General features: G+C 36.4%; 1 protein-coding gene across 2 annotated transcripts in view; it reads left to right on the forward strand.

Annotated features, from left to right (window-relative positions):
* Window positions 1–1,634: 1,634 nt before the first annotated feature.
* The window catches only part of SEPTIN7 (septin 7), a 63,165-nt gene continuing 38,626 nt past the window's right edge, over window positions 1,635–26,173 (forward strand). For both annotated transcript variants that reach the window (XM_082479527.1, XM_082479528.1), the window contains exon 1: window positions 1,635–1,731. In XM_082479527.1, the coding sequence (XP_082335653.1) occupies window positions 1,722–1,731 (10 nt within the window). In that variant the 5' untranslated portion in view covers window positions 1,635–1,721. The remainder of the gene's footprint in view (window positions 1,732–26,173) is intronic.

Raw genomic sequence — 26,173 nt, forward strand, 5'->3', positions numbered from 1 at the left:
ATTCTGTATGAGTTAATGAGTTCAAAGATACTGCCTGTTTTAAACTTGAAGGTGAATTGATGCAGTGTATCGTCACTAAATGAGAGCTGATTCTAATTTGCACTAGGATTAAATCTATCTCTTTTGAAGTAGTCCTGCTAAGTTTGGACTTTTCAGACTTAAATTTGATGATGGCACCAGTATAATGTGTCTTTGTAGTGGTGTAGCATTGCTTGAGACTAATGGCTTGTTTGCCAAATGAAGAAATCGGTTATGTGACTAAAAGCAGAGAGTCAGTTCATTGACTAGTGCTGCTGGATTGCAAAAAAGCTAGTTCCTGCATTCAGTGCTTTAAAAGGGATAGTGTTTTTGTATCCTTGCAAGGAATATTTCCTTTAATTAAAAAAAAAAAATTAAACTCTAAGAGTTATTACTGTAATAAGTTCATTTGGTCAATTTTAGAAAAAAACCCATTCAAATAGGCATGAATAAACCTCATACCAAACTTAAATTAACCATACTCTATTCCATACAGAGGAGTTCTGAGGCAACAGTGCCTGTAGTAGAACAGATAACATTTATTTTTTACTTATTTTTTAGAATTCCTCTGTCCTCTTGAAGATAGTCTTAAGCTTGTAGCCAGTGCTTCAGGTCTGTGGATGTACGTAACTCTCTGTTCTGAAATTGAGGTAGTACCAAATCACATCTTCTCAACTTTGGATGGATGTGAAGCCTAAAGGCTGAAATCATTGCTCCATGAGAAACAGTACCTTTTGTTGCTTTAAGTAGACAGTTGTCTCCAAAAGTATTTTCAGATTCTCTGTAAAAGAACTAAACTGTCTTGTCTCATAAGAGAATCCTCAGGCCTACTGCGATATCAAACACATTTCTAGGACTCTACTGGAAGAGAGGTTTAAAAGTAGCATGGCTGATCTCTGGAGCATCTCTGGGTCTAATACAGTGAGGGAGAGGCATTGTAAGGATCTTCAACATTTTCATTAGTGTGGTGAGAAGAAGTAATAGCTAACATCCAAAATTCTCCTCTTTTTTTCATAGTAGGCAATATTTTGAATAACTTCTTCACAGTACAAGGCAACTGAAGTTCTGCCTATGTGGAGGATTTGTTGCAATGCATGCTGCATCAGTGTAGCTCTAGATCTAGATTTAACATGAAGTCCTCCAATTGTGTAACCCAGAAGTAGATGGTGTCAATTTGGTTCCCATCATATTGGGGCAGTACCACCATGACTCTTGGGAGTATAGGAGAGCTCCGCTTGTACTACTTGCCTGCATTTCAAATGGTCGTTGGAAAAAAGTTGATTATATTTTAGTCTGTCTGTGCTTGTATACTCTGATGCTTGCACAGTCATAATGCAGTAATTGTACTCGCTCAAAATACTGTTAGCATAGCTAACTTTCTGTGCCAGTCTTTTGGTTATCCAGTCAAAAAAAATCAATTTTTCTTATTTGTTGTTTTAGTTCATTGCACTGTCTTTGATTTAGACAGCTTAGGTTATTGAGAGGTTGAGTAGACTGGCACATTTCTACAAATGTGAAAATGAAGGGAACGTTTAAATAACTAAAAAAAAATACAAGTAGGAAGCTACAAGCTTTTCTTTTAACTTTTTCCTAAATATCTCTTGCCTTAGCAACAGAAGAACCTTGAAGGATATGTGGGGTTTGCAAATCTTCCAAATCAAGTTTACCGGAAGTCTGTGAAGAGAGGATTTGAATTCACACTCATGGTAGTAGGTAAGTTTCTTTCTTTGTTTCGAGTAGTGATCATTAGAAGTATATTCACATAGTTCTTAAAAATCTGTGGTGATGATGATGTAGTGATCTCATGAGAAAATATGGATCTTCCTCTTCTAGACTGTTAAATCTAGAGTGTTTAAAAAGAACATGTGTTCTGATATGCAGGTAGATGAGGAGGAGAATGAAGAATGAGAACTGTATAGTTTGTACAGCCAAAGAAAAAAGTTTGGTGTGAATCTAGTCTAAAATGGGACTTGCAAGTGTGACACAGTAGAAGTAGTTTGAACTTGGATTTTCATTTGAATAAAAACATTGCACTGCTTTTACAATTGAGTGCAACACAGTAAACCGCGATCCAGAAGTAAAGTTGAAATCTTTCCTTGCATGTAACCAGGCAGCAGGATCCTGTGTATCCTACACTTCTGTGACCACAAAACTGTGCTACAGAATCAAAGCTTTAATTTAAACAAACCTTTCTAGTTTGTATGGTTGCAAAGAAAACCAAATGTAAACAGTGCTTTCCCTATGGACTGCAGAGAATGGGAAACTAGTTAGTATGGATGAATAATGCCATGCGCAGTGGTTCATTTAGGCTTCAGTGATGACCCAAATTGTCATCTCCTGCTAGGACATCCAGTTCCCCCCCAATCCCGCTTCTTTGGAGTACTCATATGATAGTAGACTGTTATTAAGGTTGGGTACCTTTGTGTGTAACTGATATGTATATACTGGATATGTGACTCAGTTTTGACATGCTAATCATTAAAATAATAATAACAATTTTTTAAATGTTTAATAATAGCCACCTGTCTCTTTGTTGAGGTCTACCTTTATCTTTTGTGATTTGGCTAGTTTGATAATGCTTTGATGTTTTGTCATCAATACAATGGATATCTTGAGCAGTCATTTTGTACATGTAACATGTTACCTAATAGTACTCTTGACTGAGTTAGAAATCAAGGTCAAATTGGTGAAAACTCATTGTAGATCACTTATAATTTTCTTTTGATTATGAAGTGAGTTAAAATTTTAAAATTTCAGGGTTGTTTTTTTCTTTTGGAACTTGATTACAGGTTCCTTTGTAATCTAGCATCCAAGTACATAATTTATTATTTGGTACAAAACTCTTTAGTCTTAAAATTTGGTTTTCTGCCATGTGCAGGAAAAATGGAGGAGGAAGGGAGAGAACTGTCTTCATAAAGTATTATTTCAGAATGGGATATAATTTGTACTTTCAAGTTTCATTCTCGCAAAAAGCAAGTCACTTAAAGCACAAGTAGTAGATGTAGTGGTGTATTAGAACTGGAGAAAGTGTGTAAAAATTACCTTGGTGTTCTCTACATTTGCCTGTAGTACAGCCTAATGCAATTGCACTTAGGAGAGCTGTGGAAAATTGTGGCTGTCTCGAAGAAAGGTTGGTCCAAAACTAGATTGAAAATAAGATGTTGATCTGAAAATTTTGTTAATAGTTTTACTTTTAATATTTTTGTACTTACTACTAAGACTTAAAAATTTATCTAAATCTCTCCTTCCAACCTCCAATTATAGAAATTGGATACTTGAAAGTGAGTGTTTAAACAAAATGATGGCAGATCTTTTAGTACTCTAACATCTGGGGAGGGGCATGGGGGGAGAAATTATTTTCAGTGATGTGTCTGGTAATAGTATGCCCTGAAAAAATACATCTGTTTTTAATATGAAGGTGAAATAATTCGTGTATTACTGATCACTTTTGGTAAACATTGTAATGTAACATGCAATTAGATTCTCAGACTTGTAGTTATTTATTGCTGTGTTTATCTATTGAGATAATGTACTCTGACTTGGTTTGAGACCTTTAGCTGACAGTATGCTGCAATTCTGTAGTAATAAATGGAATTATCTATACTTATTATCTAAACTTAAAAGTTTTAGAATTTAGAGCTAATCTTTATATGGTCAGTGCTGACTGAATAAGAATATGTATATCATATCTTGGAGATAATCTAAAATATTCTCTTCCTCTTTCTACTACCAAAAGTCATGTGTGCATGGCTGCTTTTTACTGTAGATTAGACAATTACTACTCTGCTGGCTATGCTTTATTTATAGGTACTTCAGTATCAGTATGTTACCTGTTTGTTGTGAAATTAAAAATGAGAAAAACAATGCTTGTGGTTGCTAGACAGGTACATGGAAGAAAATAAATCACGTCTGGGATCTATGATCTCTGTGTCCAGCTGTTTTCAGGTGTCTGTGAGGTTTGATATTGCAGATAATGCATTTGTATAGAAACTATTATCTGGTTGTACATTTAGTCTGGAATCAGTTAAATTTAATAGATGTGCGTAGTGTGATATCTGGCTGCTTTGTCTTGAAATATGTAGTATAAAAAGTCACCAGATCAGCGTTCTGGGGGGACTTGCCAGTATGGTTGTACAGCTGTACTGACTGTTGTAGAAATGATTCAGTTTTCAGTTTAACTATGTAAGAGATTTGTCACTGAGGAAGTAGTAAGTACAGCATCTAACAGATCTGACACTGTTTCCAGTAAGAATTTTTGCTGGGAGATAGGTTCTGTAAAACTGACCTTTCTTGTGCATAAAGCGTGAATGTACTCCATAAAATGTATATGTCCCAGCCTGCTGAGTTACTGTCATTGCCCTAGAAAATGATGGAGCTGCCCATAGCAGTGTGTGGTGGCTTCCTGCGCTTCTGTTGTGCCAGTGAAGCTGGAGAGAGGGCTTTTAAATTTGGGCATGCATAAGGCTGAGCGAGTAGTTGTTGAATAGCCTAGAGTATAGTTACTGGAACAGGTTCATGACATAAAAGCTCCTTATCTGAGCTAATCTAAGATGGTTGGGGGCATTGCTTTGGAAGTGGCTCCATTTCAGCTACATGAGCAGCGCTCTGTCCTGTAACTTGCTGTTTGAGTCAGGACTCAGTAATATTATTTTATTTGAAGCTTTTAATGCTAATGAAATCTTTTCTGTAAATATAGTTGCTAATTTCCAGGTGGTTTGGTGTTTACATTAAATGTAACTGAAGGGTGAAATGTTTATGAACTATGAGCTAAACACAAAAAGTTGATGTTAAAAGTATCCTTTTCATTTTTTAAGAATCATTGAAAAGTTAATAATAAAGTTGTTAAACCTTAATAGGAACTGGGATTACTCTATAATATTTAGCCATAATAAAGATTTCAATGTTTGTCTTATTAACTGTATTTAAGTTTTTTCTAAGTTGTATTGTTTCATTTGGTAGTGTTTCTAAACTTTTCCTAAGAATCTGAAGACTGAAATAGCCCTTTGTTTTCCTTATTGATCAGTTGTCATTGGACATTAATTTGTCTTTAAAATCTTCATGAGACAATGAATTTCATATTAGTCGTATTCTAAAAGGCTAATCAGTAGTTTAAATCATGCTACTTTGGAAATGACTTGATTTTGTAGAACAAAAACTAACAATTGCATCCTCTGAGGATAAGACATAAAGTAAGCAGAAATATGCATGAAACTGAGATTCATTCTAGATGCTTTCAAAAGAAGACATTTAAATAGTAATTTAAAGCAACTAATTCTACATCTGAAATATTAAAGCTCACCAGTGGAAAAAATGTCAAGTTTGCCTCGGGAGGCTGCTTCCTTCATAATCTTGTGTAATCTCTTCAAGTATAGGATAGTTGTTGAAAAGCTTGAGAACCCAATGTAAATATTTGGTTTGTTTGAAATCCAAAGTGTATTCTCTGTATTTCTCTGCTGTATAGGTTTTTTGCAGAAAAGTACATACTTAAGTTAGATGCTTAAGAAAAGAAAACTTCCAGAAGTAATACTACCACAGTTAGTAGCTCACAGTTAGAGAATCTGAATTGTGAAATTGTAGTTATATCTGTTTATTAATATAATTACACTTGCTTAAGTAGCGAGTGTGAGATTTTCTTTTTGTCTTAGTGTGATGAGGTGTAGACAAGCAGTTGCTTTTCAGCATCTTTTTTCTAAACACTGAATCAGGAAATCCCTGTTTTTGTTGTTATTGTATTGAAATTGCGCTGGCAATGTGACTTGAATCACCACACAAGTAGGTGCAAAACTATAATTTTAAAAAAAATTTTTCTCCTGCAGATTTTATGTACTTAAGAATAATTACTTGGGGTGGCTTTTCCTAGAGCTATATCCTTTAAGATGTTCAGGCTTCATGAGCCTTATTAAAGGGGTTGGACTCTTAATTTTTATTTTTTTTTTTTTAAATCATCTGATTTGCAAAGTGTAGAACACAGTCAAGTCACTTTCCAGAGGACCTTTCTACAGAGTTTCTATTTCTTGAACAACCACGTGGTAGCTTTGACTTTGAAAACTGTTTTGAAACCTCTCCTATAGTAAATTGTCTGTTTTGTTTTCTAATTGTCGCTTTAGCCTTGTACATCACCTGTAGATTACAACTAAAAGGAAAATGCCATGCAGTATTGTCATAGTGTTTTGTTTGTAATTATATGTACACTCAAATGTTTTGGTTTAAACATGGCTTTTTGGCATGGATGGAAAGGAAAGGGCTGTATTTTGCAAGACTTGAAGTTATATTAAAGAAAAAGCGTACTCTGATTTTAAAATGCTTTTATTGTTCACTGAAGAAGATGAACTGTTTTAGTACTGGTATCTTCTGGTGATGGATCATGGTCTGATTAGAATTACCCCTTTCATTTTTTCACTTTCTGGGGCAGTTTATTTATCAAGCCAACCAGTGGTACCAAGAGCCTCAGGTGCTCACAGCTACTTGTTCTTTGCTAGTCTGACATCCTTCCCCCCTAATTTAAAAGCCAGGAACAAAATCATTAAGCATATGGCAAGATAGGAAGAATAATTAAGTGAAAAATAACCTGTGAATAGGCAGTACAATTTAGTAGAAACTGTATTGGGATGTTCCCAGTTCTTGTTGAGTTGCTGTGATTTGAAATGCTCTTAATTAAAGTATCTGCGCTTGGCCTTTGGTTTCTTAGGAGCAGTGAAGTATTATTGCTGAGTATTAGTTGCCTAATTTTGCCATTGTTTTATGGGCCTCTAGACTCTACTACCATACAAATATATCTTAAATTAAAACATGCTTTCTTTTAAATCTGCTGGAGGAAAAAAAGTGAGTTTTGACCTTTCCAGTCAGTTCTTAGCTTCCCTGGGCTACACCGTTGCATTATCGGTTATGGAGCCTTTCCTTTTGTATATGCTCAGGGGTGTACACTGGCATACATATCTTAAAAAGTAAAAGCATATTATGGAAAAGAACTAGCAAAGCCTTTTTTATTTCTTCAGTGTGTGTGCTGCCTTCTTTTCCCCTGTAACTTCTTCAAAATACCTCAATTCCTCCAATTCTATCATCCTCTGAAAACTGTCACATGTTCTGTGCTACAACCTTGGCTGCAGCCCATTTTGGGCTACTTGCACGACAGCTAACTGCCTGCCCGGTACTGCTGTGCCAGTGGGCTAGGGCCAGGTTAGACAGCATGCTTTCGGTTACCCGGGTACTCTTTCTGTAAAGAAAAGTAGTAGTCTGGGTTCAACTGTTGTGTAGCAGATATGGCTCCCTTAGGAAAGTAGATTTAAAAAAAAAAAAAAAAGATTTTAAGTTGTAGGTATTCTGTTGGCAGAATTATGAGATTTCAGTGAAGTTACAGAAATAAGGTACTCTGAAGAATTTTGTAACCTTAAAAAAAAAAAAAAAAATTACTGCCTTTCATGTACTGGTTCTTGTGGATTTGTGTTCCAGCGGTGATGTCTACAGAGTATTAAAGTTGATAGCTTAATACTTATGTGTACCTGATGAGGATGCTGAGGCAAAATATATTGAATGCAGGAGAATTGGCGGAGTTAAAAATGAAAGAAGTAGAAAACCAGTGGAACTGAGAATGAAGCCTGGGTATTCCTGGAGATGACACATTCCTCTGGAGTAATCTCTGTTGATGGAGTAAGGCCTCACCAATAGTGTATCACTCCTTTTTGTGGAAAGAAGTTGATAAAGGTTTTTTGAGAAGGCAGAATAGATGAAGTCTGAAGATCTTTCTGTGGAAAAGAAGTGAATATCTCTTGAAGATATGAAAGGTCAGTAATCTAACAGTGAGTTTACTGGCAAGCAATGCATGATTTTCCACAGAGTTACTTTCAGGTGAGAGGTTGAAATATAGTCATGTGACTACTTGGCTTCAATTAGAGAATTCTCTCATACTTCTTTGGTTGTATGGGTATTTTTTTTTTTGCTTGGGTGTTGGTTTTTTTTTTGTTGTTGTTTTGGTGGTTTTTTTTTTGGTGTATGTCCCCCCTTTCTTTTGTAATGTAATGAAATACTGTTTGCAGTGTGCTTGCTCTTGCCTCTTTTGTGGTATTTTCCTATGCCTTTTTCCAGCGTTGGGGAAAGAAACTTACACAAAGTCTAAAACCTGATGGAGGAAGAGATACTTTTTACAGTGTATTATTGTTGAAACTAAGTGGCAGGAAAGGTCAGTTAATCTACCTATTTGAGCTTATCTAGAAACCATAGCTCTTCAAATACTCTCAAAAGTTGCTTATAGCATAGTGGTTTTTAATCACTTAATATGAAAAAAACACATTTTTTATCTTAATTTTTGTAAAGCTCGTTTTAAACATTTCCTTCACTGTGCAATAGCTTAGGCTTGTATAGAATGGTGCAAAAAGACTCTAGTGGCCAGAACTGAAGCTGGTATTTAAAATGATTACTCTTCAATTCTCAGTTTTTCATTGTTTGCAACTACAACATTAATTGGAATTGTAGTGCTTACTGGACAACTTTTAAACAGTCTTTGGGTTTTTTTTCTTTATTAACTGTTTGGATTTGAAGCTTCTTGAGTAGATTATATGAAAGCCACCTTCAGTATGGTATCTCTTACTGGATGCTTGCTGCCATGTGAATTTTAGTTCTGATAGCTAACGTCAAGTACCAAGTATTATTATATTAAAATACTGCTTTGAAAAATTAAGAAAAGGTTTTGTAAAGTTTTGGTAGTTGTATTTAAACTAAACTGAACTGTTTCTTGTGTAGCAGTATTTTGGTCAGAGCCGAATTTATCTTTTAAAATTCTTTGTTTGTTTTCTGGCAAAGGTTTTGGAGTGACGAGACTTCTGCCTAAGTGTGTGGATGTGAACCCACAATTTGGCAAAAATCTGCCTGCAACCTAATTGGCTTTTGTTTCTTTAAACAAGTGAGGATTCTGTTTGAAACATTTTCTTTTTTCTATTTCATATGTCATTTCCTTGTCAGTCTTCTAACAAATGGTATGAATTCTTTTACTTCTCTCAGTCTGTAAATTTGGGTCTCAAATAGATTAATTCGGGGAATTTAATGAAAACTGTCTAATGAAATACTGTACTTTGCATTGTGTAGGTGTCATCCTCACTGTCTTTTTTTTTAAGCTTATGGAGTTTTTCAGTACTTACCTACATAATTAATCTTGTCATGATATTAGCTGTCTTCAGGCCAGTTGTAACTTTTGCTATGTTTCAAACTACATAAATACTTTTGCTCTAGGTGATTTTTTTCATTATCCTACCTTACCAGTTTTTCATTTTATCTCAAAACTAAAATGTCCTTGCTGATTTTACACACCTGAATGTGTGTGCATGTGCACACAAACACAGTTACTCTGTTGGTATTTCATATATTACAGTATGCTTGTTCATTATGGGGAGATCAGCATTTGAACCTGGTCCTTGTTGCTTTTGGTGACAGGTTTGTAGGTTGCAATTTAACTGAAATGAAAGAGACTGGGTTTGGGGTTTTTTTTGTGTATTGGAATAAGAATAGTCGCTGCATGATGATCTAGTTATACTTTTGTAGATGTAATGTGTGAACTTAAACACATCTTGGAGAAAGGTACCTAACTAATCTATATGTTTTACTTTTTAAATTGGTTACCAGCTAGCCAACACTACTTTTGATTCTACCCTCAAAAGACAACAGATTGTCGTGAGCTGTCATGGTGCATTGGTACGGTGTGAGCTAAATGTTGCACATCTTGTAAGCAGTGACCTGTTAGAAGTCACACTATTATGGTTTCCAGTTCCTTAGCCCTGGATAATCAGGTGCCAGTTTACTACAGGGCTGTTTTTGGGGCCATCTTTGCTACAAGCCTGGAGCGAAAGTCAAAGTAGAAGTCAGGTTTTTGTATAGATCAATACTGTATGAGTTGAAAACTGTGTCTTTCTTCCTGTTGGCTGAAAATGTTCGGCTTGCCTGCTGTATCTAGAAATGCTGACAATTTCATGAATGAAAAGGTTAATATTGTAACCAAAGTGATATTCTTGGATGGAGTATTTTGTGGCTAAACTTCCAATTGTAGTAATGCCACAGTGACCCATTAAATGTGACTCTTCTGATTCAATATGCATGTTTTCCCTCTGGCTGATTTTGCAATAGTCAGTTCAGATCTTCACTGTGAATCTGTTTGAAGCTCTTCAATGTTGTTCCTTTTTCCAGTGTGTTTCTGTATGTAGTATTGTGTGTAACTTTCATTTTGGTTTTCGAATGTTTTTCTGTTGAGCTTCTGAGCACATTTACTGACAAATGAGCATCTATACCATACTCTTGTCTAGAATTTCTTTTATTAAAGAGAATGAATATCTTCTAAGAAGAATACTTACGACAGAATATTTAGACTTATCAGTGGTTGGAGGTGAGAAAGGCTGCTGAAGCTGACTGTTTCATCAGATTTGTCCGAGTCCTTGTCAGCCTTTTTTCCATCCCAATTTTTCACTGTAGGTAGTTTTATGTATACCAAGAGCACAAATGTAAGAACTCTTACACTTTATCTTGGAATGGTGCTAAGTTTGTCGGTGTTGATATAAGCTGTATTAAGTGTGTAATGATGCTATTCAACATAGTTCCTTCCATAGTTTGAAGTGAAAGTGCTTTTGGAGGTTTCTGACTTGCTAATTTCAAAAGCAGTTCTGGCTTTGTATCGCTGATGTTTTGCCTTCCATTATCGATGAGGCTTTAAGCTAGAAATTATGCTGAGATCTTGTATTAAAAACTATAAGTGTGACAAACCTAATGCGAAGTGCGTCATTCTGATATTTCTGGTCATAAAACTTCTGCTGTGAAGGCTAAATGAGTGTTTTTCATGGGGCAGATGCTTCTCCAGAAGGGCAGAAATGGTCTGTGATTTAAGGGAATTAAACTCTTGGCCTTCCGCAGAACGAGAAGCAATGCGATGGAAGGGCACAAATAAATGCAGGCTGGATAAGGACAACAAGTGTCAGTTCTAACAGCATCTGGCTCTGCTATTTCACTACTTGGGATGCATGAAGTAGTGCTGCTTTCTATGTAAGGTGACAACTTGCTTATTTGAAAAGAATCTGAAGCATTCCCAGGGGACATCTCTAACTGCAAACAGCAGTGCTTTTTTTTAAAACAGCAATTTTGCAGTCTGAAGTCATTTGTATGTTAAGTTTTGAATTTATGGGCTAATTCTGAATCTTGGGTCCATTTTCTCTTGCCAAGTCAGTTAAAAAATAGTAAGTCAGTGGTCTGAAAGGAGTTGTTGGATGTCTGTGGAGCACTTTGCAGTACAGGCTAACGATCATTGTGTTAAAACGAAGAACTGTGAAACAAACCACTGCTGAAAAATATAATTGCCAGATAAACAGTTAGTGACACTTGATAAGCTCAAATGGCGTGGAGCAGCAAAAGGAATTCGTTGCGCGCATGCATCCGTTACTATTACTGCCTTGATCCACATTGCCCATGTCTTCTGTCTTTCAAGACAGAAATACTGTGCTTTGTATTCAAAAACATGGTAGGGAACCACGTGTTTTACAAGCAAGTAACATTGATCTTCAGTTTATTCCACTGTTTTGGAACTTGCTGTACGTGATCTAGTCTCATTTAAGACCTGTATTTTTTGACCTTAAATGTTATTTGCTAGTGATATAACAAAACGTAATGTTTTTCTACTGTGACAGAAATGCCCGTATCAAGGCTCTGGTTGTCACCAGTCAGACCAGCAGTTCACTAATTAAAGGATTTTGAACTGTTGCAACAAATGTAGTTGGATTTGTATTCTTTTGGAGTAATCTGATTTTTTGTTACACATCAGGTAATCTCAGGAATATTCTGAAGTTGTCTCATGAAAGGTCTGAATGGTTCCCCTGTGATACAATGTTCTGGTAAAGACCTAGTTGAGCTTTCATCTGCAAGTATCTCCTCAAACCCTGTAATGTAAATCTGCAAAACATCTACTTTGTATCTGTATTAAACTGTGATCCATTAATTTGCCTTCGCATCTAAATTAGTTTTTCTGATGAGGAGATATTGCTAACTGCAGCGTGGGACAGAAACTTTAGAAGGGAGCTGTAGGTTTTCTGAGAATAAACATTTTTGGTTGTCTTGAAAGTCAGTAACTCTTCTACCATCTGTTCTTCCTTGGTTTAAGGTATGAGAAAGTTTATTGTCAGTTTCTGGTTATTTTTGCTTTACTGTTTTCCTTATTAGCTATTTACATCTGCCATTGATGAAGGGGATTTGGTTTGTTTTCTTTTTTTCAGCCCCGGAAAATGCTTTACAGGACAAGTGGCACAGTCTGTCAAAGAGGCCTTTGAGCAGTTAATGCAATACCCTGAAGTAAAAATACCATTGTCTTCATGTAGGATGGCACAAGTAAATACCAGAAAGAGCTCTTCAAAGGACCTGAAGACAAGCTTGACTCTGAACACCAGTTTTCTTTTGTCTTGGATAACATGTGATGATATTTTGCTTAATGACCTGTCGAGAGGTTAGCAACATAAGAGAGTTTCAATTTTAATTTTAATTAATTTTAGGGGAGATTTCCCTTCTGCACTAACTACATTTTGCTCACCAGAATTCTAATCTTGTATCTCCAGACTTCTGGCAAAAGACTTGGGGAATGTAGAACGCTTTGAGATGATTCCACTGGTTTGTGGCTAACCATTCTTCTGTGCTCCCAGCAACAGAAATGTAGTTGTGAAAAGAAATCATATCATCTTTTTGTAGAGGTGTAGTGTATGGCACTCCTTGCTCTGAAAATACCAAAGGTAACTTTGTTAGTATTAGTCTTCTGATGCAGAAAGAAATAGTGCTAAACAAAATCCTAATGACCTTGTTTCCATGTACTCTGAAGCCTGCATGAGGGGACTAATGCCTGAGAAGTAGGAGTGAAGCCTCTTGTCCTACACCCCGAGTATGTTCCACAGCACTACCATTTGTGGCCCATTGATTAACTTTAGTGAAACCCTGGCAAAGTCAGACCTTGAAGAGCACAATCTTGCCTGTTACACCAAATCCCCTCCTGTATGTAGAGTACTGTATCGATAAAACAGCACTTTATATTCACTTGTTCTGTAAAGTTGTGCTGGAATTTTTTCAATTTTATTCTTTTATGGTCTGGGGTGCTTACAGTATATTTTACAGTATATATTTTGTCTCCTACTTCTTCCTGAGTAACTGAGGCTAAAAAACTAAACCAAATACCACTGCAGGGAAGTGTCCTCTGTCAGTGATTTTGCAAAATCAGTACCTGCTTCTGCTACAATAAAGGTAGAGCTTAATCCAATAATGCATGTTACTTAGTCTATTAAGTGAATTAATAAGACAGTATAGTGGTTGGAAAACTAAATCCCTGTACTTCTCTTATGAGGAAATGCACACTGTGTTTCTGAAATACAGTTCTTGCTCCGTATACTTTGGTCCTTTTACCTGCTGTTGTTGAACTGTTTAATAGTGAGGTCACTCTCTATGATGAAACATTTTCAGAGACTGAATGAAAGAAGTGAGTTGAGACTTGGATGATCGAGCCAGATTTTAGCCTTAAGTATTCCTTGAATTGGAACAATTTGGCTTGAATTATCACAATTATTTCAGTCCATACAGTAAATAAAAGGATATGATTTTTATATACTGTTAGACTATGGTTTGAACAGAGGGCAGCGTCCAAATTTTTATTTTACTGTGAATTTATCTGCTTTGGTTGATTTATGTCAAATGGCAAGCATTCAGATAACAGAATAAAATAAAACTGCCTCAGAGGAAATATTTTATGTACTTTGTAGATACTTGGACTATTTGAGGTTCTGCTCAAAAAACCAGCTTCTGCTTTAAGTAACAACAAAAGCATTTATTCTACAACTAATTGCAAAACATTTTTATACAGCTGTCTAATTAGAAATTAGTTGAGACCTACAAGTTCAAAACATCAACTGTAGCATGTAACCAACAAACAAACAAACTTCTAGGCAGTGTATATATATATATATCTTCTTGTCCCTCAGTTCTGGCACTCTTCTGAAGTTTTCTGTCTGTTCTTTTACTAAAAATAAACTTAACTTCTAAGAAGTAATTTGCTTTTGGGGCACAGTGTAGAATGCTGTAATTGTGTTTTCTAATGCCTATTAAATTGTGTTGAGTGTCTGACTGAGATCAGGCAAGGATTCAAACAGCAGGATAAGTAGAAAATACAGGAAATCAGAAAGACGATTAGCATAATGACAGTAGCTGAAATCGTGACATAGTACTAATTTGGAGAAAGCAGGTATCTGTAAAGACAATTGGAGACGTCTCCAGTTGAATGCCTCCTGCAGTCTCCTGGCTGTGCATCTATAGAGTGCTTTTAAAAGGCTTCAGAATAGCCCTCTTGCTAATAAGTGTTAAGCAGCCATCTCTTGTTCAGAGTTTGTGACTAACTGAAGTCGGTGCCTTTGGTTTTTGAGAAATAAATTTTGAGTTTAATAGCATCAGAGCCTGCCTATAGATGATGCTTGCTTTCTTGTTTTGTTTGTAGCTTCCCACAGGCATATGTTGTTAAGAGGTCAAAATGAAGATCTCTATCAACTAGCAGCATAAACTTTGAGAGATAAATGGTATTTCAAGGAAATATCGCTGCTTGCTTGCATGCCTTTTTACAGAATCATGCAATACTTCAGGTTGGATGGAATCTCTCAAAGTCATTGGGTTCAGCCCCAGTTCGAAGTACGTTCATGGGTATTTTCTTCGGCATGTTCTTTTGTCCTCTGTCAGGAGAAGGATATTGGGTTAGATACAATAAGCTAGGTTCCATTTTGAGATCGCAGTTGATGACAGTTTGTGAGCGTTTCAGGAAGGTGCTGGTATGGGGCACTTGGTCAGACCAAAGGTTTTAAGTTCTGTACATAGCTCTTATCAATAAGGCTTATTGAATTCTTTTAAAATGATAGTGAGCAATTTTCTGACTTTATGTTGATGCTGAAAGAGCAATTGTGTTTCAGGCTAGGTTTTGGTTTTTTTTTAGTTTTTCCTTGTACTTGGGGTCACAGTTGATACTGGAGTTTTCTGAAAGGTCTTTTGTATCTTATCTATGGCGATGTAGTATCTGGAGAAGCAATATAGGTTTTAAGTGGAGGAAGGCAAGGGAAAAACAAAATCCTGAGTTTATGCAAAATGTCAGTTCATTTTTCTACAGGTTATTTTATTACTGTACACTACTGTTTGGAAAGCCAAGGGTCAAATCCAGCTGGATTATCCTGCTGATGTTCACTGCACAGTCATATTTTGGTAATGTAGGTATGGTAGAGCATATTTGGTCCAATGCATGCACGTGTCTTGGTGAATAAATTAATGTATACAGCAGTCTGGTATCTGTTGTACTCTTGAACTTCTGATGAAACATAGGCTCTCCAGTCTGGTTATTAAAATTACTTGACAAATGTTTGTGTCAAATCAGTTTGTGATGTTAACTTGATAGTCCATGCATTTCTAGAGACAGACAACATTATAATCTAGAGATTCATCATATGGATGAGATGCTTCATAGAAGTCTTTAACATTCAGTTTTCTTGTTTTACCATTTAGGCGGTTTCATTTTGCCTCAAAAAAGACTGAACTGCAAAAATGCTTTTATACCACTTCAACTAGAAGTAGAGTTCAAGTGAGGGAAGATGTTGACAGCTTGAAAGGATTCTGAAATCTCTGTGAATCTAATACCCTTTAGAATTTTTCTTTGGCTAAATTTGTATCTTGGCATGCTTTGCAGTTGCTAATCAGCTGAAGTTAGGCCATTTTCAGTTCTCATTAACCAGATACTGTGAATATTTTATTAAAAAGTAGGGTTTTTTTTAATCGAAGATTAAATAGGGTTGCCTCAGATAGAAACTAGCATTCAATTAAATTGCACATGACAGTTCTTATTTGAATGACACTAATTTGAATATGCAGAGTGTGAAGACCTTTGTTGATGTATGTCTTTTTTTAATAAACTCTTAAAGAAAAGATGATACAATTAATAAGTAAACCTGTAGTTGATTGTCTTATTCCTTTGGCATTTTAAAACTGATAGTTATTGCATCATTTTTTGTGCCATCAAAAAGCATAACAAGAAAGGCTTCTTCTTACTAGTAAGATGAGCTGGTGGCAGATGCAGAGAATTTTTTCTGCTTATTCAAATAAGGTTATGTTTGTCAACATTGTGTATTTAACCAGTTTCCTTAACTGACTGGTGCTGTCAGCTTAAAAAAAAAGTAAAATCAATTTAATGAATGTTGAATATGATTAATATTTAAATAATAGTTTATTAAATGAAATAATATTTTTTTAAAAGAATGCCCAACAGCCATGTTTCACTAATGATGGTGTGTTCTTTACTTGTTTGTATGTTTCTAAGCTGTTTAATTTAGATATATCTTTCCAAGTTTAGGTCAGTCTTGACTTGCCAAATGCAAAAATAAGCACTAAGGTTAGGGCCCTAGACTCAGTAAAGATGGGTCTTTACTGACTGTATTTTGTGGGTTTGGGAAGGCATTTCCTTAACTTGTTCTATGTGCTGCTAATATTCATGCTTTATGGAGTGCTCCCTCTTGAAGTCGCCTTCTCTCCCCAGTAAGTGGTTAAAGGCTTAATTTGTGTTTTCATCCCTGTCCTTGGCTGTAAAACTTCTGATTCTCCAGAACCACCTTCCCTATCCAATGGATAATACAGTGGTGGAATTTTTTTGGTTTTGATTTTTTTTCTTGCTGTTTTTTGTAGGTTTTTAATAAGGAGGAGAAAGCTGTTTGGTAATTGTCCAGCTACTGAGAACTAGACTTTTGCAGGTGTACTAGAAGAGTCAGTACTTCCTAGAAAAAGCGTCACCTCTTAAAAGCTGTGTTTTCTTCAGGTAGACACATTGTTCTGTCAGTACCCACTGTCAATGTACTTTAGATGAAGCTTGAGGCTGGCTCTTATTAGATAAGAATTTGAGAACCTCTAGAACTTTTAACTCTACACAAAAGATAAAAGATTAACTTTGGCACAGTTAGAAATATTGCAAATTGTGGTATCTTTTAGAGAGTTGGCTGTATATGCCAAATTTAGTTTGGCAGTAATTGCTGTATATTTCCTCTCCTGAGAATTTTCCCCATTTTCTATCTTTTTTAAATACCTTTTTTTTTTTTCACATAAGAGATTTCTGGTGCATGTACTAGTACTGACGATGTTGTCTGAGTGACGTGAACACCTCAATAAATTTAAGAAGAGGCATAAATATGCATCTTCTCTACTTTTAATGAGCTGCAGTCTCAATTTGCTGTGTAAGATTCCCCTCCCCTTTGGATTTTTATATAAAGCCTCTTCATAGATGAAGTTTTATGATAGATTTTGTTACATATAGAGCCAAAGGATTTTAAAAACCTCAGCTGTGTTTTCTTGATACAGTGAGGAGATTTTAAATGAGATTTTTTTAAAAAATAAAGGAGAAATAAGCAACTGAGAAATTTTTGTTTTCTGGCTAAGAAGACTAAGATAACTAAAAAGACCATTTTTGTTTCTGTAGATGATCACATATGACTCTTTAGTTAAATTATGCCTTGATTATGTTTATGCTTCTGAGAATGGAAGATCAAGGGCTGTATCTTACATGCCTATCTACCTGTTTTGTTCAAGCTGCTGTGTCATAGCAGTACTGTTGAGTATATTTAGCATCCTTTCATGTCCAGTGAATTGTAGGGATCCTGTTTCTGATGTTTCTGGCTGCAGCTTTTTTGTTGGTGTACTTTGGACCATTTCCGGAAGGCTTTTTATTACTTACTGTTCAAAAACATCTTTAGCTCTTTCCACATACTCTAACAAAGTGACTGCATATGTCAAAACATATGTATAGTTTCAGAGTTATCTGCTTCTAGAAGCAAGCAAAAGCTGTGGTTCTTTAAGCTATTCTGGGAGAAAGTGAGGACTTGATATTCTGGGTGCGAAGGTGGGAAAGTACTGAGAGGGAAGGTGAAAACAGAAGACAAAGGAAATTTCTTGTATTGCGGCTTAATCTTGAGATGTAAATTTTGATTTGCAAAAATAATTAGTAATTGAATTTCCATGGATAAAAAGGTGGGGAAAAATGTGACTGGGACAGATATTCCAGCTGTGTGCTGTCCTCTCAGTTCAAATCCCATGATTCAGATTTAGCGCTGGGTGCTGCTGAAGAAGTGGAAACCATGTGGCTGGCTGGTGATAAGATAGGCAGGGACGGCAGAGAGCTGTGGTTCATAGAGAAGTTGCCTTGATGGGATCTGCTAACAAAGGCAAATTTCTGTTCAGCCTCTTGCAGTATGCCACAAGAGTTTGTCACACGGTACCCTGCTACCCACAAGGATTTTTCTTATCTCAAATGTGCTGAATACCACAGGTCTTTGTGATCTTTTTTTGAGGTGACTGAAGTCCTTAACAAGTAAGGATAAGAGGACACATCGCAATGATGTGGTTGAGTGAGGTAGAGGTGGTATACAGTGTTTCCCTAAAAGGTTAGGATAAATGAGATGCCACTTAATACAGTTTGTTACAAAGCGGGTCTGTTGAGGGAGGCTTGTTTGACTGGCTAAGTGTGGTGGTTGCTGTGCCTGGGGCATTGTGCATAGACACTCTCTTCCGAATGAATGCAATTGCCAGTGTTCCACTTAAGCTTTTGGAATTGGTCTGAATATTGTATCATGGGGAATTTTTATAAGCATAAATTCTTCTCCATACCTCTTTCATCAGAAGCTGTTTTGCCGTTTTTGTTACTTATGAGCTCATTGGGTGTTTCTCTTTAAGCCTTAAATGTGTTTTGGTCCTGCCCTTTCTGTCATCAAAGTATCACTATATACATTAATACATTCAATAATCCTCTGGGTAACTCTCTGTGTTTGGTGGTTTGTTTTTTTTTTTTTGGGGGGGGGGTGGTGTCAGTGTACTGGCTTCAAAGAAGGGTGTTTGGCATAACATTTTAATCAGAAGTGTCCATCTAAAACTATAGATCATAATAAATAAGCTGCATCCAGAACAGCAGAACTTACTGGTTTTCTTTTCAGAGTCCAGTATGGCTATAAAGAATGCAAAAGAATACATGGAAGCTATTCCTAAGCTCTTTGCCTTCTTCAGCTATTTTGAGATGTTTCATTTCACTCGAAGGTATAGAGACCTTCAGTATAGGAATATGGGGTTTATATTTTTTGTAAACCTGGATATGGAAATTACGGTTCTGTGTTTTGGCTGTTTTTGTAAGAGTCTTGCAAAGTAGCAAAGAAAACTGTGAATATTTTATATATAAATATAAAAAAATCCCAGCAAAGTATAAAGTTTGCTAAAAGGCAGTAAAAGTTTACCTTTTTTATTTGTGTATATATGTTGTTGTATAATGCTGTTTTTGAAAGGTGGTGTGGGTTTTTTGGTGTGTGTGTTTTTTTTTTTTTTTTTTTAACCGTCTCTGTATTCCCTGTTGGCTATATTTGAGTTTATGCATAGTGACTATGACTTGTACTATGTTGATAATTTAACTACTCAAGCTTGTCAAAACTACTCTAGCTTGCCTTTCAGAACAGACTTCTTAGTATCTCAGTTCCAAGCCTGCTAATTAGTAGTTAGCATTGGTCATAAATCAAAACTAAGCTCTGTTTGTGTATGCTAGGAACAGGATGAATTAATAGAGCTTTCTGTCTCGTTACATGCATGTTTTTCTTGGCACTTTTTGTTTGAGGGTATATGAAATGCAGCAGTATTTTAATGTTGATCCTTCTCACTTAAATGCACTGAAGTTCTAAAAATATCTTATTTATGCTTTGGGTCCAGTAGCGCTTTTGGAAAGAAGCGAGTAAAAAAGATAAGGGCAACTTCCAAGCTGCAGTGCTGTGGGGTTTTTTTATTCTGTTTTTCAGTAATACTGATTTATTTTGTTTTACATAAAGCAAAATGCAAAAAGGTTCTCAAATTTTTTTTTTTTATGAAGACTTATGTGATCTGGTGCATAATAACACATGCCAGGTAAGAGTATATTTGCTATGTACTGTGCCGTCCTTTATTTTCAGAACTGTGAGGACAGAGATTGCATTAAGTTTTCCTCCCCTATCATCCAAAGGGGCTAAATTCATTTTCATGTAAGGCGCTTGTATATACTTACCAAAATACTACTCAAGAGTCTAACCATATTCTGCAGCTTGCTGCTGCCTGGTTCAAAGGACTAATGTTAGAATTGTGAATAAAATGTATTCAGTGAGTTATTCTCTGAGAGTAGGAACGTGGTTGCAAGAATTACATGGTTTTACATTGGCTGTTTCAGGTTTGTTATCTTGGGCGGGATTCCTGAATAGAACGTTAAGAGAACTAATTTCTAGTCCCTGATTGATAGTGGAGTCAACTAGTTGCTCCCAATAATTATATTCCACTTCTAAGGTACCAACATTATTATAATTTTCAGCTTTGGCTCTGGAAGGGGGAGCATCTCCGCTATTCTGCATGAATCTTTCTGCCTTGGTTGGCAAACCACCACTGTCTTTGGTGGGGCTGGTGAAAGTGGCTCTTGTCTCGATGGGGGCTACTTTAGATAGTCTGAGAGGATGAGGACTAGGAAATACTGCTCTGCTGTAGAGGAAATAATGTTTCTGTGCTTGAAGGGAAAAGGAGTAAACAGACCAACAGCAAGGCTCTGTGTAAGGAAGCTGGAGTCCAAAAGCATTAATACAGATGTATATAAAATAGAATATAAGGAAAAAACTGTTTTGGGTGTGTTCCTCCCTTGGTTGAATAAAAGCTTACTTCCTCACTCCCTTCCCTGAGTGTAAGAGGACAGACCCTTAAGTTTTGAGGAAAAGGGGAGAAGGGAAGTTTGTTTCCTTTCTGGATTGAATATAATTTATACCCCTGTAATTGGATAGTTTATCTAGGAATAAGCTTTTAGATAACTAAGGCCAGCAGTTGTCATGTGAAAGAGCTCCTTGACACTGGGGAAGTATTCTGCATTTGGATTTAAAAATCAGTGCTTTTATAGCCTGACTTGGGTTTGTAGGTGTCTGTAAAGTATCAATGCGCCTTTTCTTTTTTTTCCTCATACCTTTTGTCTGGCACCAGAACATTTGCTGTTCTTCATGGGTGGAAGACTAAGTGATCATGCAGCCTGTTGTTAGTTCCCTTTTACTCCACCACCTCACCAGATGACACTGGGACGTCTTGAAGGTGCCAAAGACTAGAAATATCATGTAATTTATGTAGATGCTGGTTTTGCAGAGTTTTTATAGGGTGGTTTGATTTTTCTCTCCCCGAGGGACAATATAAATAAGCTTTTTCTATTCCACAGTTTGCATTTGTTGGCAAAAGCTTTACTGGCCAGCAGGTCTCACTTGTGTTTCGGGTCTGGCAAAACAGCATGCGAGATGGTTGCATCTACAAGGGAGTTTAAGCTCTGATCTTAATTCCATTTTTGAAGTGAATCTCCCAGTTTTTCCCATTTACTGCGCTTTCATTCACATCATGGGGCAGTCTGGAAGCATGTGAACTCAGTTGCTTTCAGAAAAAAATACTAAATCAGAAGATTCTGTCTAGGATTACTCTAATAGTGTCTATTTGCTAATTAGCCTTCAGTCTGTCTGCCTTGAGGCTTATGCTGAGGATGCTTTTCAGGAAGAAGAGAGAGGTAAGAGGGCTGAAAAAGGAACCATCTCTAACTGCCTGGTAGGAAGTGATGGCCACTGGTGTCTAGAATACCAAACTTGGTTCTGCCAGTTATGGAACAACTGGTACAATAATAATGCATAGAATTTATAAACATTTTTGTAAGCATATACTTGCAATTAAGCCCATATTAACTGTTTACAAATGAAGACAATTTTTCTGAGCATAGCAGCTGTTCCAGTAAAAGTGTAAACATGGCCTTAGGTGTAGTCAAGTCTTAATTAGTTCCTGTAGTACAACTTTTTATGCAAATTTTAGAGTGTTTGGCTTTCCTTGTATGTAGGAAGTAGTTCATATTTTCTGTGAAGTGATGCTGATGTCTTTGAAAGGAGCAAAAGCAGGAAGGTATCTAGTAGCAAGTTTTAGAAGTCCGGGGGTTTTTGTGCATAGAAACTCTTGAGAATCCATAAAAGCACATGACACATTTAACACACAGGCTGTAAGCTGTAACTTAAACATTTCAAGTTAAATTCAGTTAGCCAGAGCAGTTCTGACTGCTTTTTACTGGTGGATTGCTTTGCCAACTGTTGCAAACTTGTCAGTGGTAAAAGCTTCAAGCTTGTTTGTCTTAATTCCATGAATATTGAGGTGTTTAGCATAGACAGGTAGCACCTGAGGATCTGCAATGGGCTTGGTGTGTTCTTTTCCTAATGAAGGAATTAGCAGATAGTTCTCTTTCCTCTTTAATGGATAATGGAGTTTTAATTATTTTTTTCCCCCACCTCTGTTCCCATTTTTGACATTGGAAGATGATCAGTTAAGCATGTGGAAGCGCACAGGAATGTAGGTATGGTATGTCTGTAGTAGTCTTTCAAACATTTGCTGAGTAACGGTGAATAGTTGTAATGATCTTTAAGATCAAGAAATTGTTCCTAACAGTTCCTCTTTAAAATCTGGTCAGTAATAAAGATGTGACCAATTTTTTGTGTGCATCTATACAAATGCTGTGCTTTGAGCAAATCTGGCCTAATTTGAAATAACAAAGTTAATGCTAGAGAGTATCTTGTATCTGCTATCAGAAGCACTCTAGCTGAAAATGACCTTTATATTTCTTCCTGTGTTGCAGACATTACTGTTGTCTGATCACTTTAAAGATCTTAATGTAGCTCTTTATGAGCTATTTATATTTAAATAAATAATTTAAAAAAAAAAAATCTATACTTTGGGACTTAAAGAAGCCATCCAGGTCACTTTATCTGATTTCCTTCACTCATGGTAACTTGCCCTTTTAATCATTGCAATGAAGCCCACCCAAAACCAACCAAACAAAACCAAAATCCACCAACCTTGGCATATACTTTTTGCTGAAATAACCTTCAGTAGGCCTGGTACAAGGACTTGAGGAGTGGCTGGTTGAAATATTTTATTTTTAAAGAAGTGTTTCAGCTTAAATCTTCATTGGATATGCTTTAAATGACTCCTTTCAGGATCATAGCTAGGTATGTATTAAGAAAAATTTTGATGCAGAAATATGCTAACTTTATGTCCAGTCCTTTAGGATTGTTTTAAGCAGCAGAAAAGACACAGTTTATGGTGATGATGGTGAGAGGGGAAGCCCTTAAATCTGAGAAGAGATGAGTACGCATCTTGTATTCTTTTTGCAGTGTGCTAGCGGCAGGAGGATGCTCCTTTTCCAGTAGTTAAGAAGTTAGCTAATAGAGAAGGAATGTGCTTAATTTTTGAAATTACCTGTATAGTTGAAGGAAAAACTACAGCATCCCGATAGAGATTGCAGTGCTGCATTTCCAGTTGATGGGGTGGAGAATGTTGTAGAAAATTACTCAGGTGGTAAAAGTAGCAAGTTGCATCAAATTGTGAATAAGTCTGCTGGTCATTTCAGAACCTGAATTATCCCTGGAGCAATTTAGGCCTATAATTCAAATGAAGCATTGCTAGAGATGAGTTGGGGAAAGGGCTGGGGGGGGAGGGGATGACGCCTTCATGGAAATTTTGGAGGAAAGATGATTCAGAGGGGTGGTAGTGACAACCTTGATCTTTATTTTACAGTACAGATGAGTTTAGATCAAACTGTAAAAAATAGTTAATCTGAAATGCATCCTATAAAGAGAAAGTTTGTTGTGGTTGTTTATCATGAGTTTATTTTTGGAAGGAATATTCTTGGGAGGGCAGAGGGCTTATTGATGTACACTGTAACACAGTTCAGTGCAGCAGAGATTTTTGCTGAACTCTGAATCTTGCCTACAACCATTTTCCACAGCTTTCTGATTGATTTTTCTGTAGGACTATTTCACTCCAGTATAATTGGATTCTGGAAGTGACTAGTACTGTTCTCCTGCTATAATAGTTGATTTAGGACTCTTGTCCTTGCTTTCTCTCTGACTAGTCTGCGTGGTTTAAGTGCTTCACTGTTGAGATGTTTTGTTCAGAAGCAGCATAGATTGGTACTGCCTGCATATAGCTATTACTTTCAGATACAGATAGTAGTTTATTTTCCAATTTTATTCAAAATTCCCTGTACTTTTTTGAAAACTCTCCAACTTTCTTTTCTCCCGGTTCCCTTCATCCTAATCCCAGGTTTTCCGTTGATTCTGGTGTGTGCTTGCATGTTGGTTTAACTTCTGATGAGTATTGATGTTTGAGACGCTTTACGGTGCAACATAACTACTGAATCTGATGGCTTCTTCCTTCTCATTCCCTATCTTTTAGGCTGCTTCATTTAGGCCTTCCATTTTTGTGATCTTGACTTGGCTGTTGTCTTGCCTTTGCTTTTGAGAACTGAGTTCCCAGTAACACTCTAGATATTCAAGTACAAAAATTTGCCATGTTTTTTTAATCATACTAAACTTGAACAATAACTAATGTTATTGAAACTGTAAAAGTTCTCCCTCCCTTTTACAAGGATGTTGTACCACACAGTGACCTAATTTAACCATAGCATTTGGAAACAGCTAGGAAGAATCCAGACTTGCATCTTCCTTTTCAAAAATATTAAAATCAATGCAAATTCCTTGGCAGTTACTGCCTTAACCATGGCTCTATTTTCTTGTTGTTTACCTCTCCTGGCTGCTTTTTTTTTTTTTTTCATATTGATACCAGTGGATTTCTTTGACATGGCTCTTTTTCCACTGACCAATCTGATGTGGCAAACTGTCTTTTTCTAGCCCTCCTTTGATCATTTTAATGTTGTTAGATCTGTAATGTGAACAGCATAAAGTTACCATTGGAAAATAACTAGAGCTGCTGTCTCCAAGATCCTTGGTTCCTTTGAGAGGTTTCTCATCGGAACATGGCAAGGATGATTAGCGTCAGACGTTAATGGATAAAACACTCTAACAGAAAACCACTTTTTTAATGTGGCACTGAAGTCACTATTAGACTTCTTCATTTCAAGGTTTGTGTTTTTTCTCATTTTTTTTTCCTAGCTTTTCAGTAATTGCACATCTTTAAAAACTGTAAAATTTAAATGAGTATTTTCATTTCAGTATTGTGTGCTTGTCAGCTTCTTTTTACAAACCAGGTTACAGTGACTTTTAGGGAAATGAGACAGGGACTTTTCTTTGGGGGGGGGGGGGGGGGGGGGGGGGCGGCGCAGAGAAATCACCACTGCCAAAAATAACCCCAACCAACCCAAACAAAAACCCCACGCCCCCAAACTTCAAGGGTTTTCTTGCTTAATGAAAAACAGAACAAAGTGAAGTGGAAAAAATTAAACTGTGCATTCCATATGTGGTCAGCCTCTTTTCGACTAGTTTTTTTTGTAGACTTTTTTTTTTTTTAACTAAGTTGGGTGGTTTTAACAGATTCTGGAATTCCCTTTTCACACTATTTCTTAATATAGCACACAACTTTTTGAAGGTGCTTGGATGGGAAAGTTTGGTTGATGTAGAGGGCGTCAGTTGTATAAATCGGAGTACAGAAATGATTCTCTCTAATTTTTAAGTACTTGAAGAGACATACAGGCCTCAGTGGCATTTATGAAGTGTCGTTCTGGTTTAATTAGGAAAAACTGTGATCCAACAATAGCAGCTGTTCCTCTAGGCTGAAGTTCAGATTTTAACCTGGCCTAAGTCTGTGCTGCTGCTGAAAGAACTAATAGCACTCGGCCCAAATTGGAGTAGTGTGCGAATCCAGCTGGAGAGTTTTCTGGGAGCTGCAAAGAAGGTTAGTCTTCAGTCCATTTGCAGCATGGCAAAAGAAAAATCTTGTGTCAGCACAAAGGGGTGACATAGAAGCTGGGATTTCTTCTTTTTTTTTTTTTTTTTTGTAGCAGTACTGTTTGATATGACAGCGATTTAGGCATTTGTTTCAGAAACTTGTCAAAATGAGCCTTGGCTGCATTGAAATAATGCTTACTTTTGGCTAAAAATATTCAGCATTGTAATTACTGACTATACTGTGGTGGTTGTAAGGAAGGATCTGTGTTCATGTCTGAGATATTTTTCCTTTAAGAATTTTAATACTTCTATAGTTGGAAGAGCAGTATATCCTATGGATACCTTTATGCTAAAAATACTAAATGAAGCTATGCACAAGTCAGTCTTGTAGGATAGGATTGAAAAATACTCCTAGG

The sequence above is a fragment of the Vanellus vanellus genome, assembly GCF_965231255.1.
Source record: "Vanellus vanellus genome assembly, chromosome: 2".
NCBI classification, from domain to species: Eukaryota; Metazoa; Chordata; class Aves; order Charadriiformes; family Charadriidae; genus Vanellus; species Vanellus vanellus.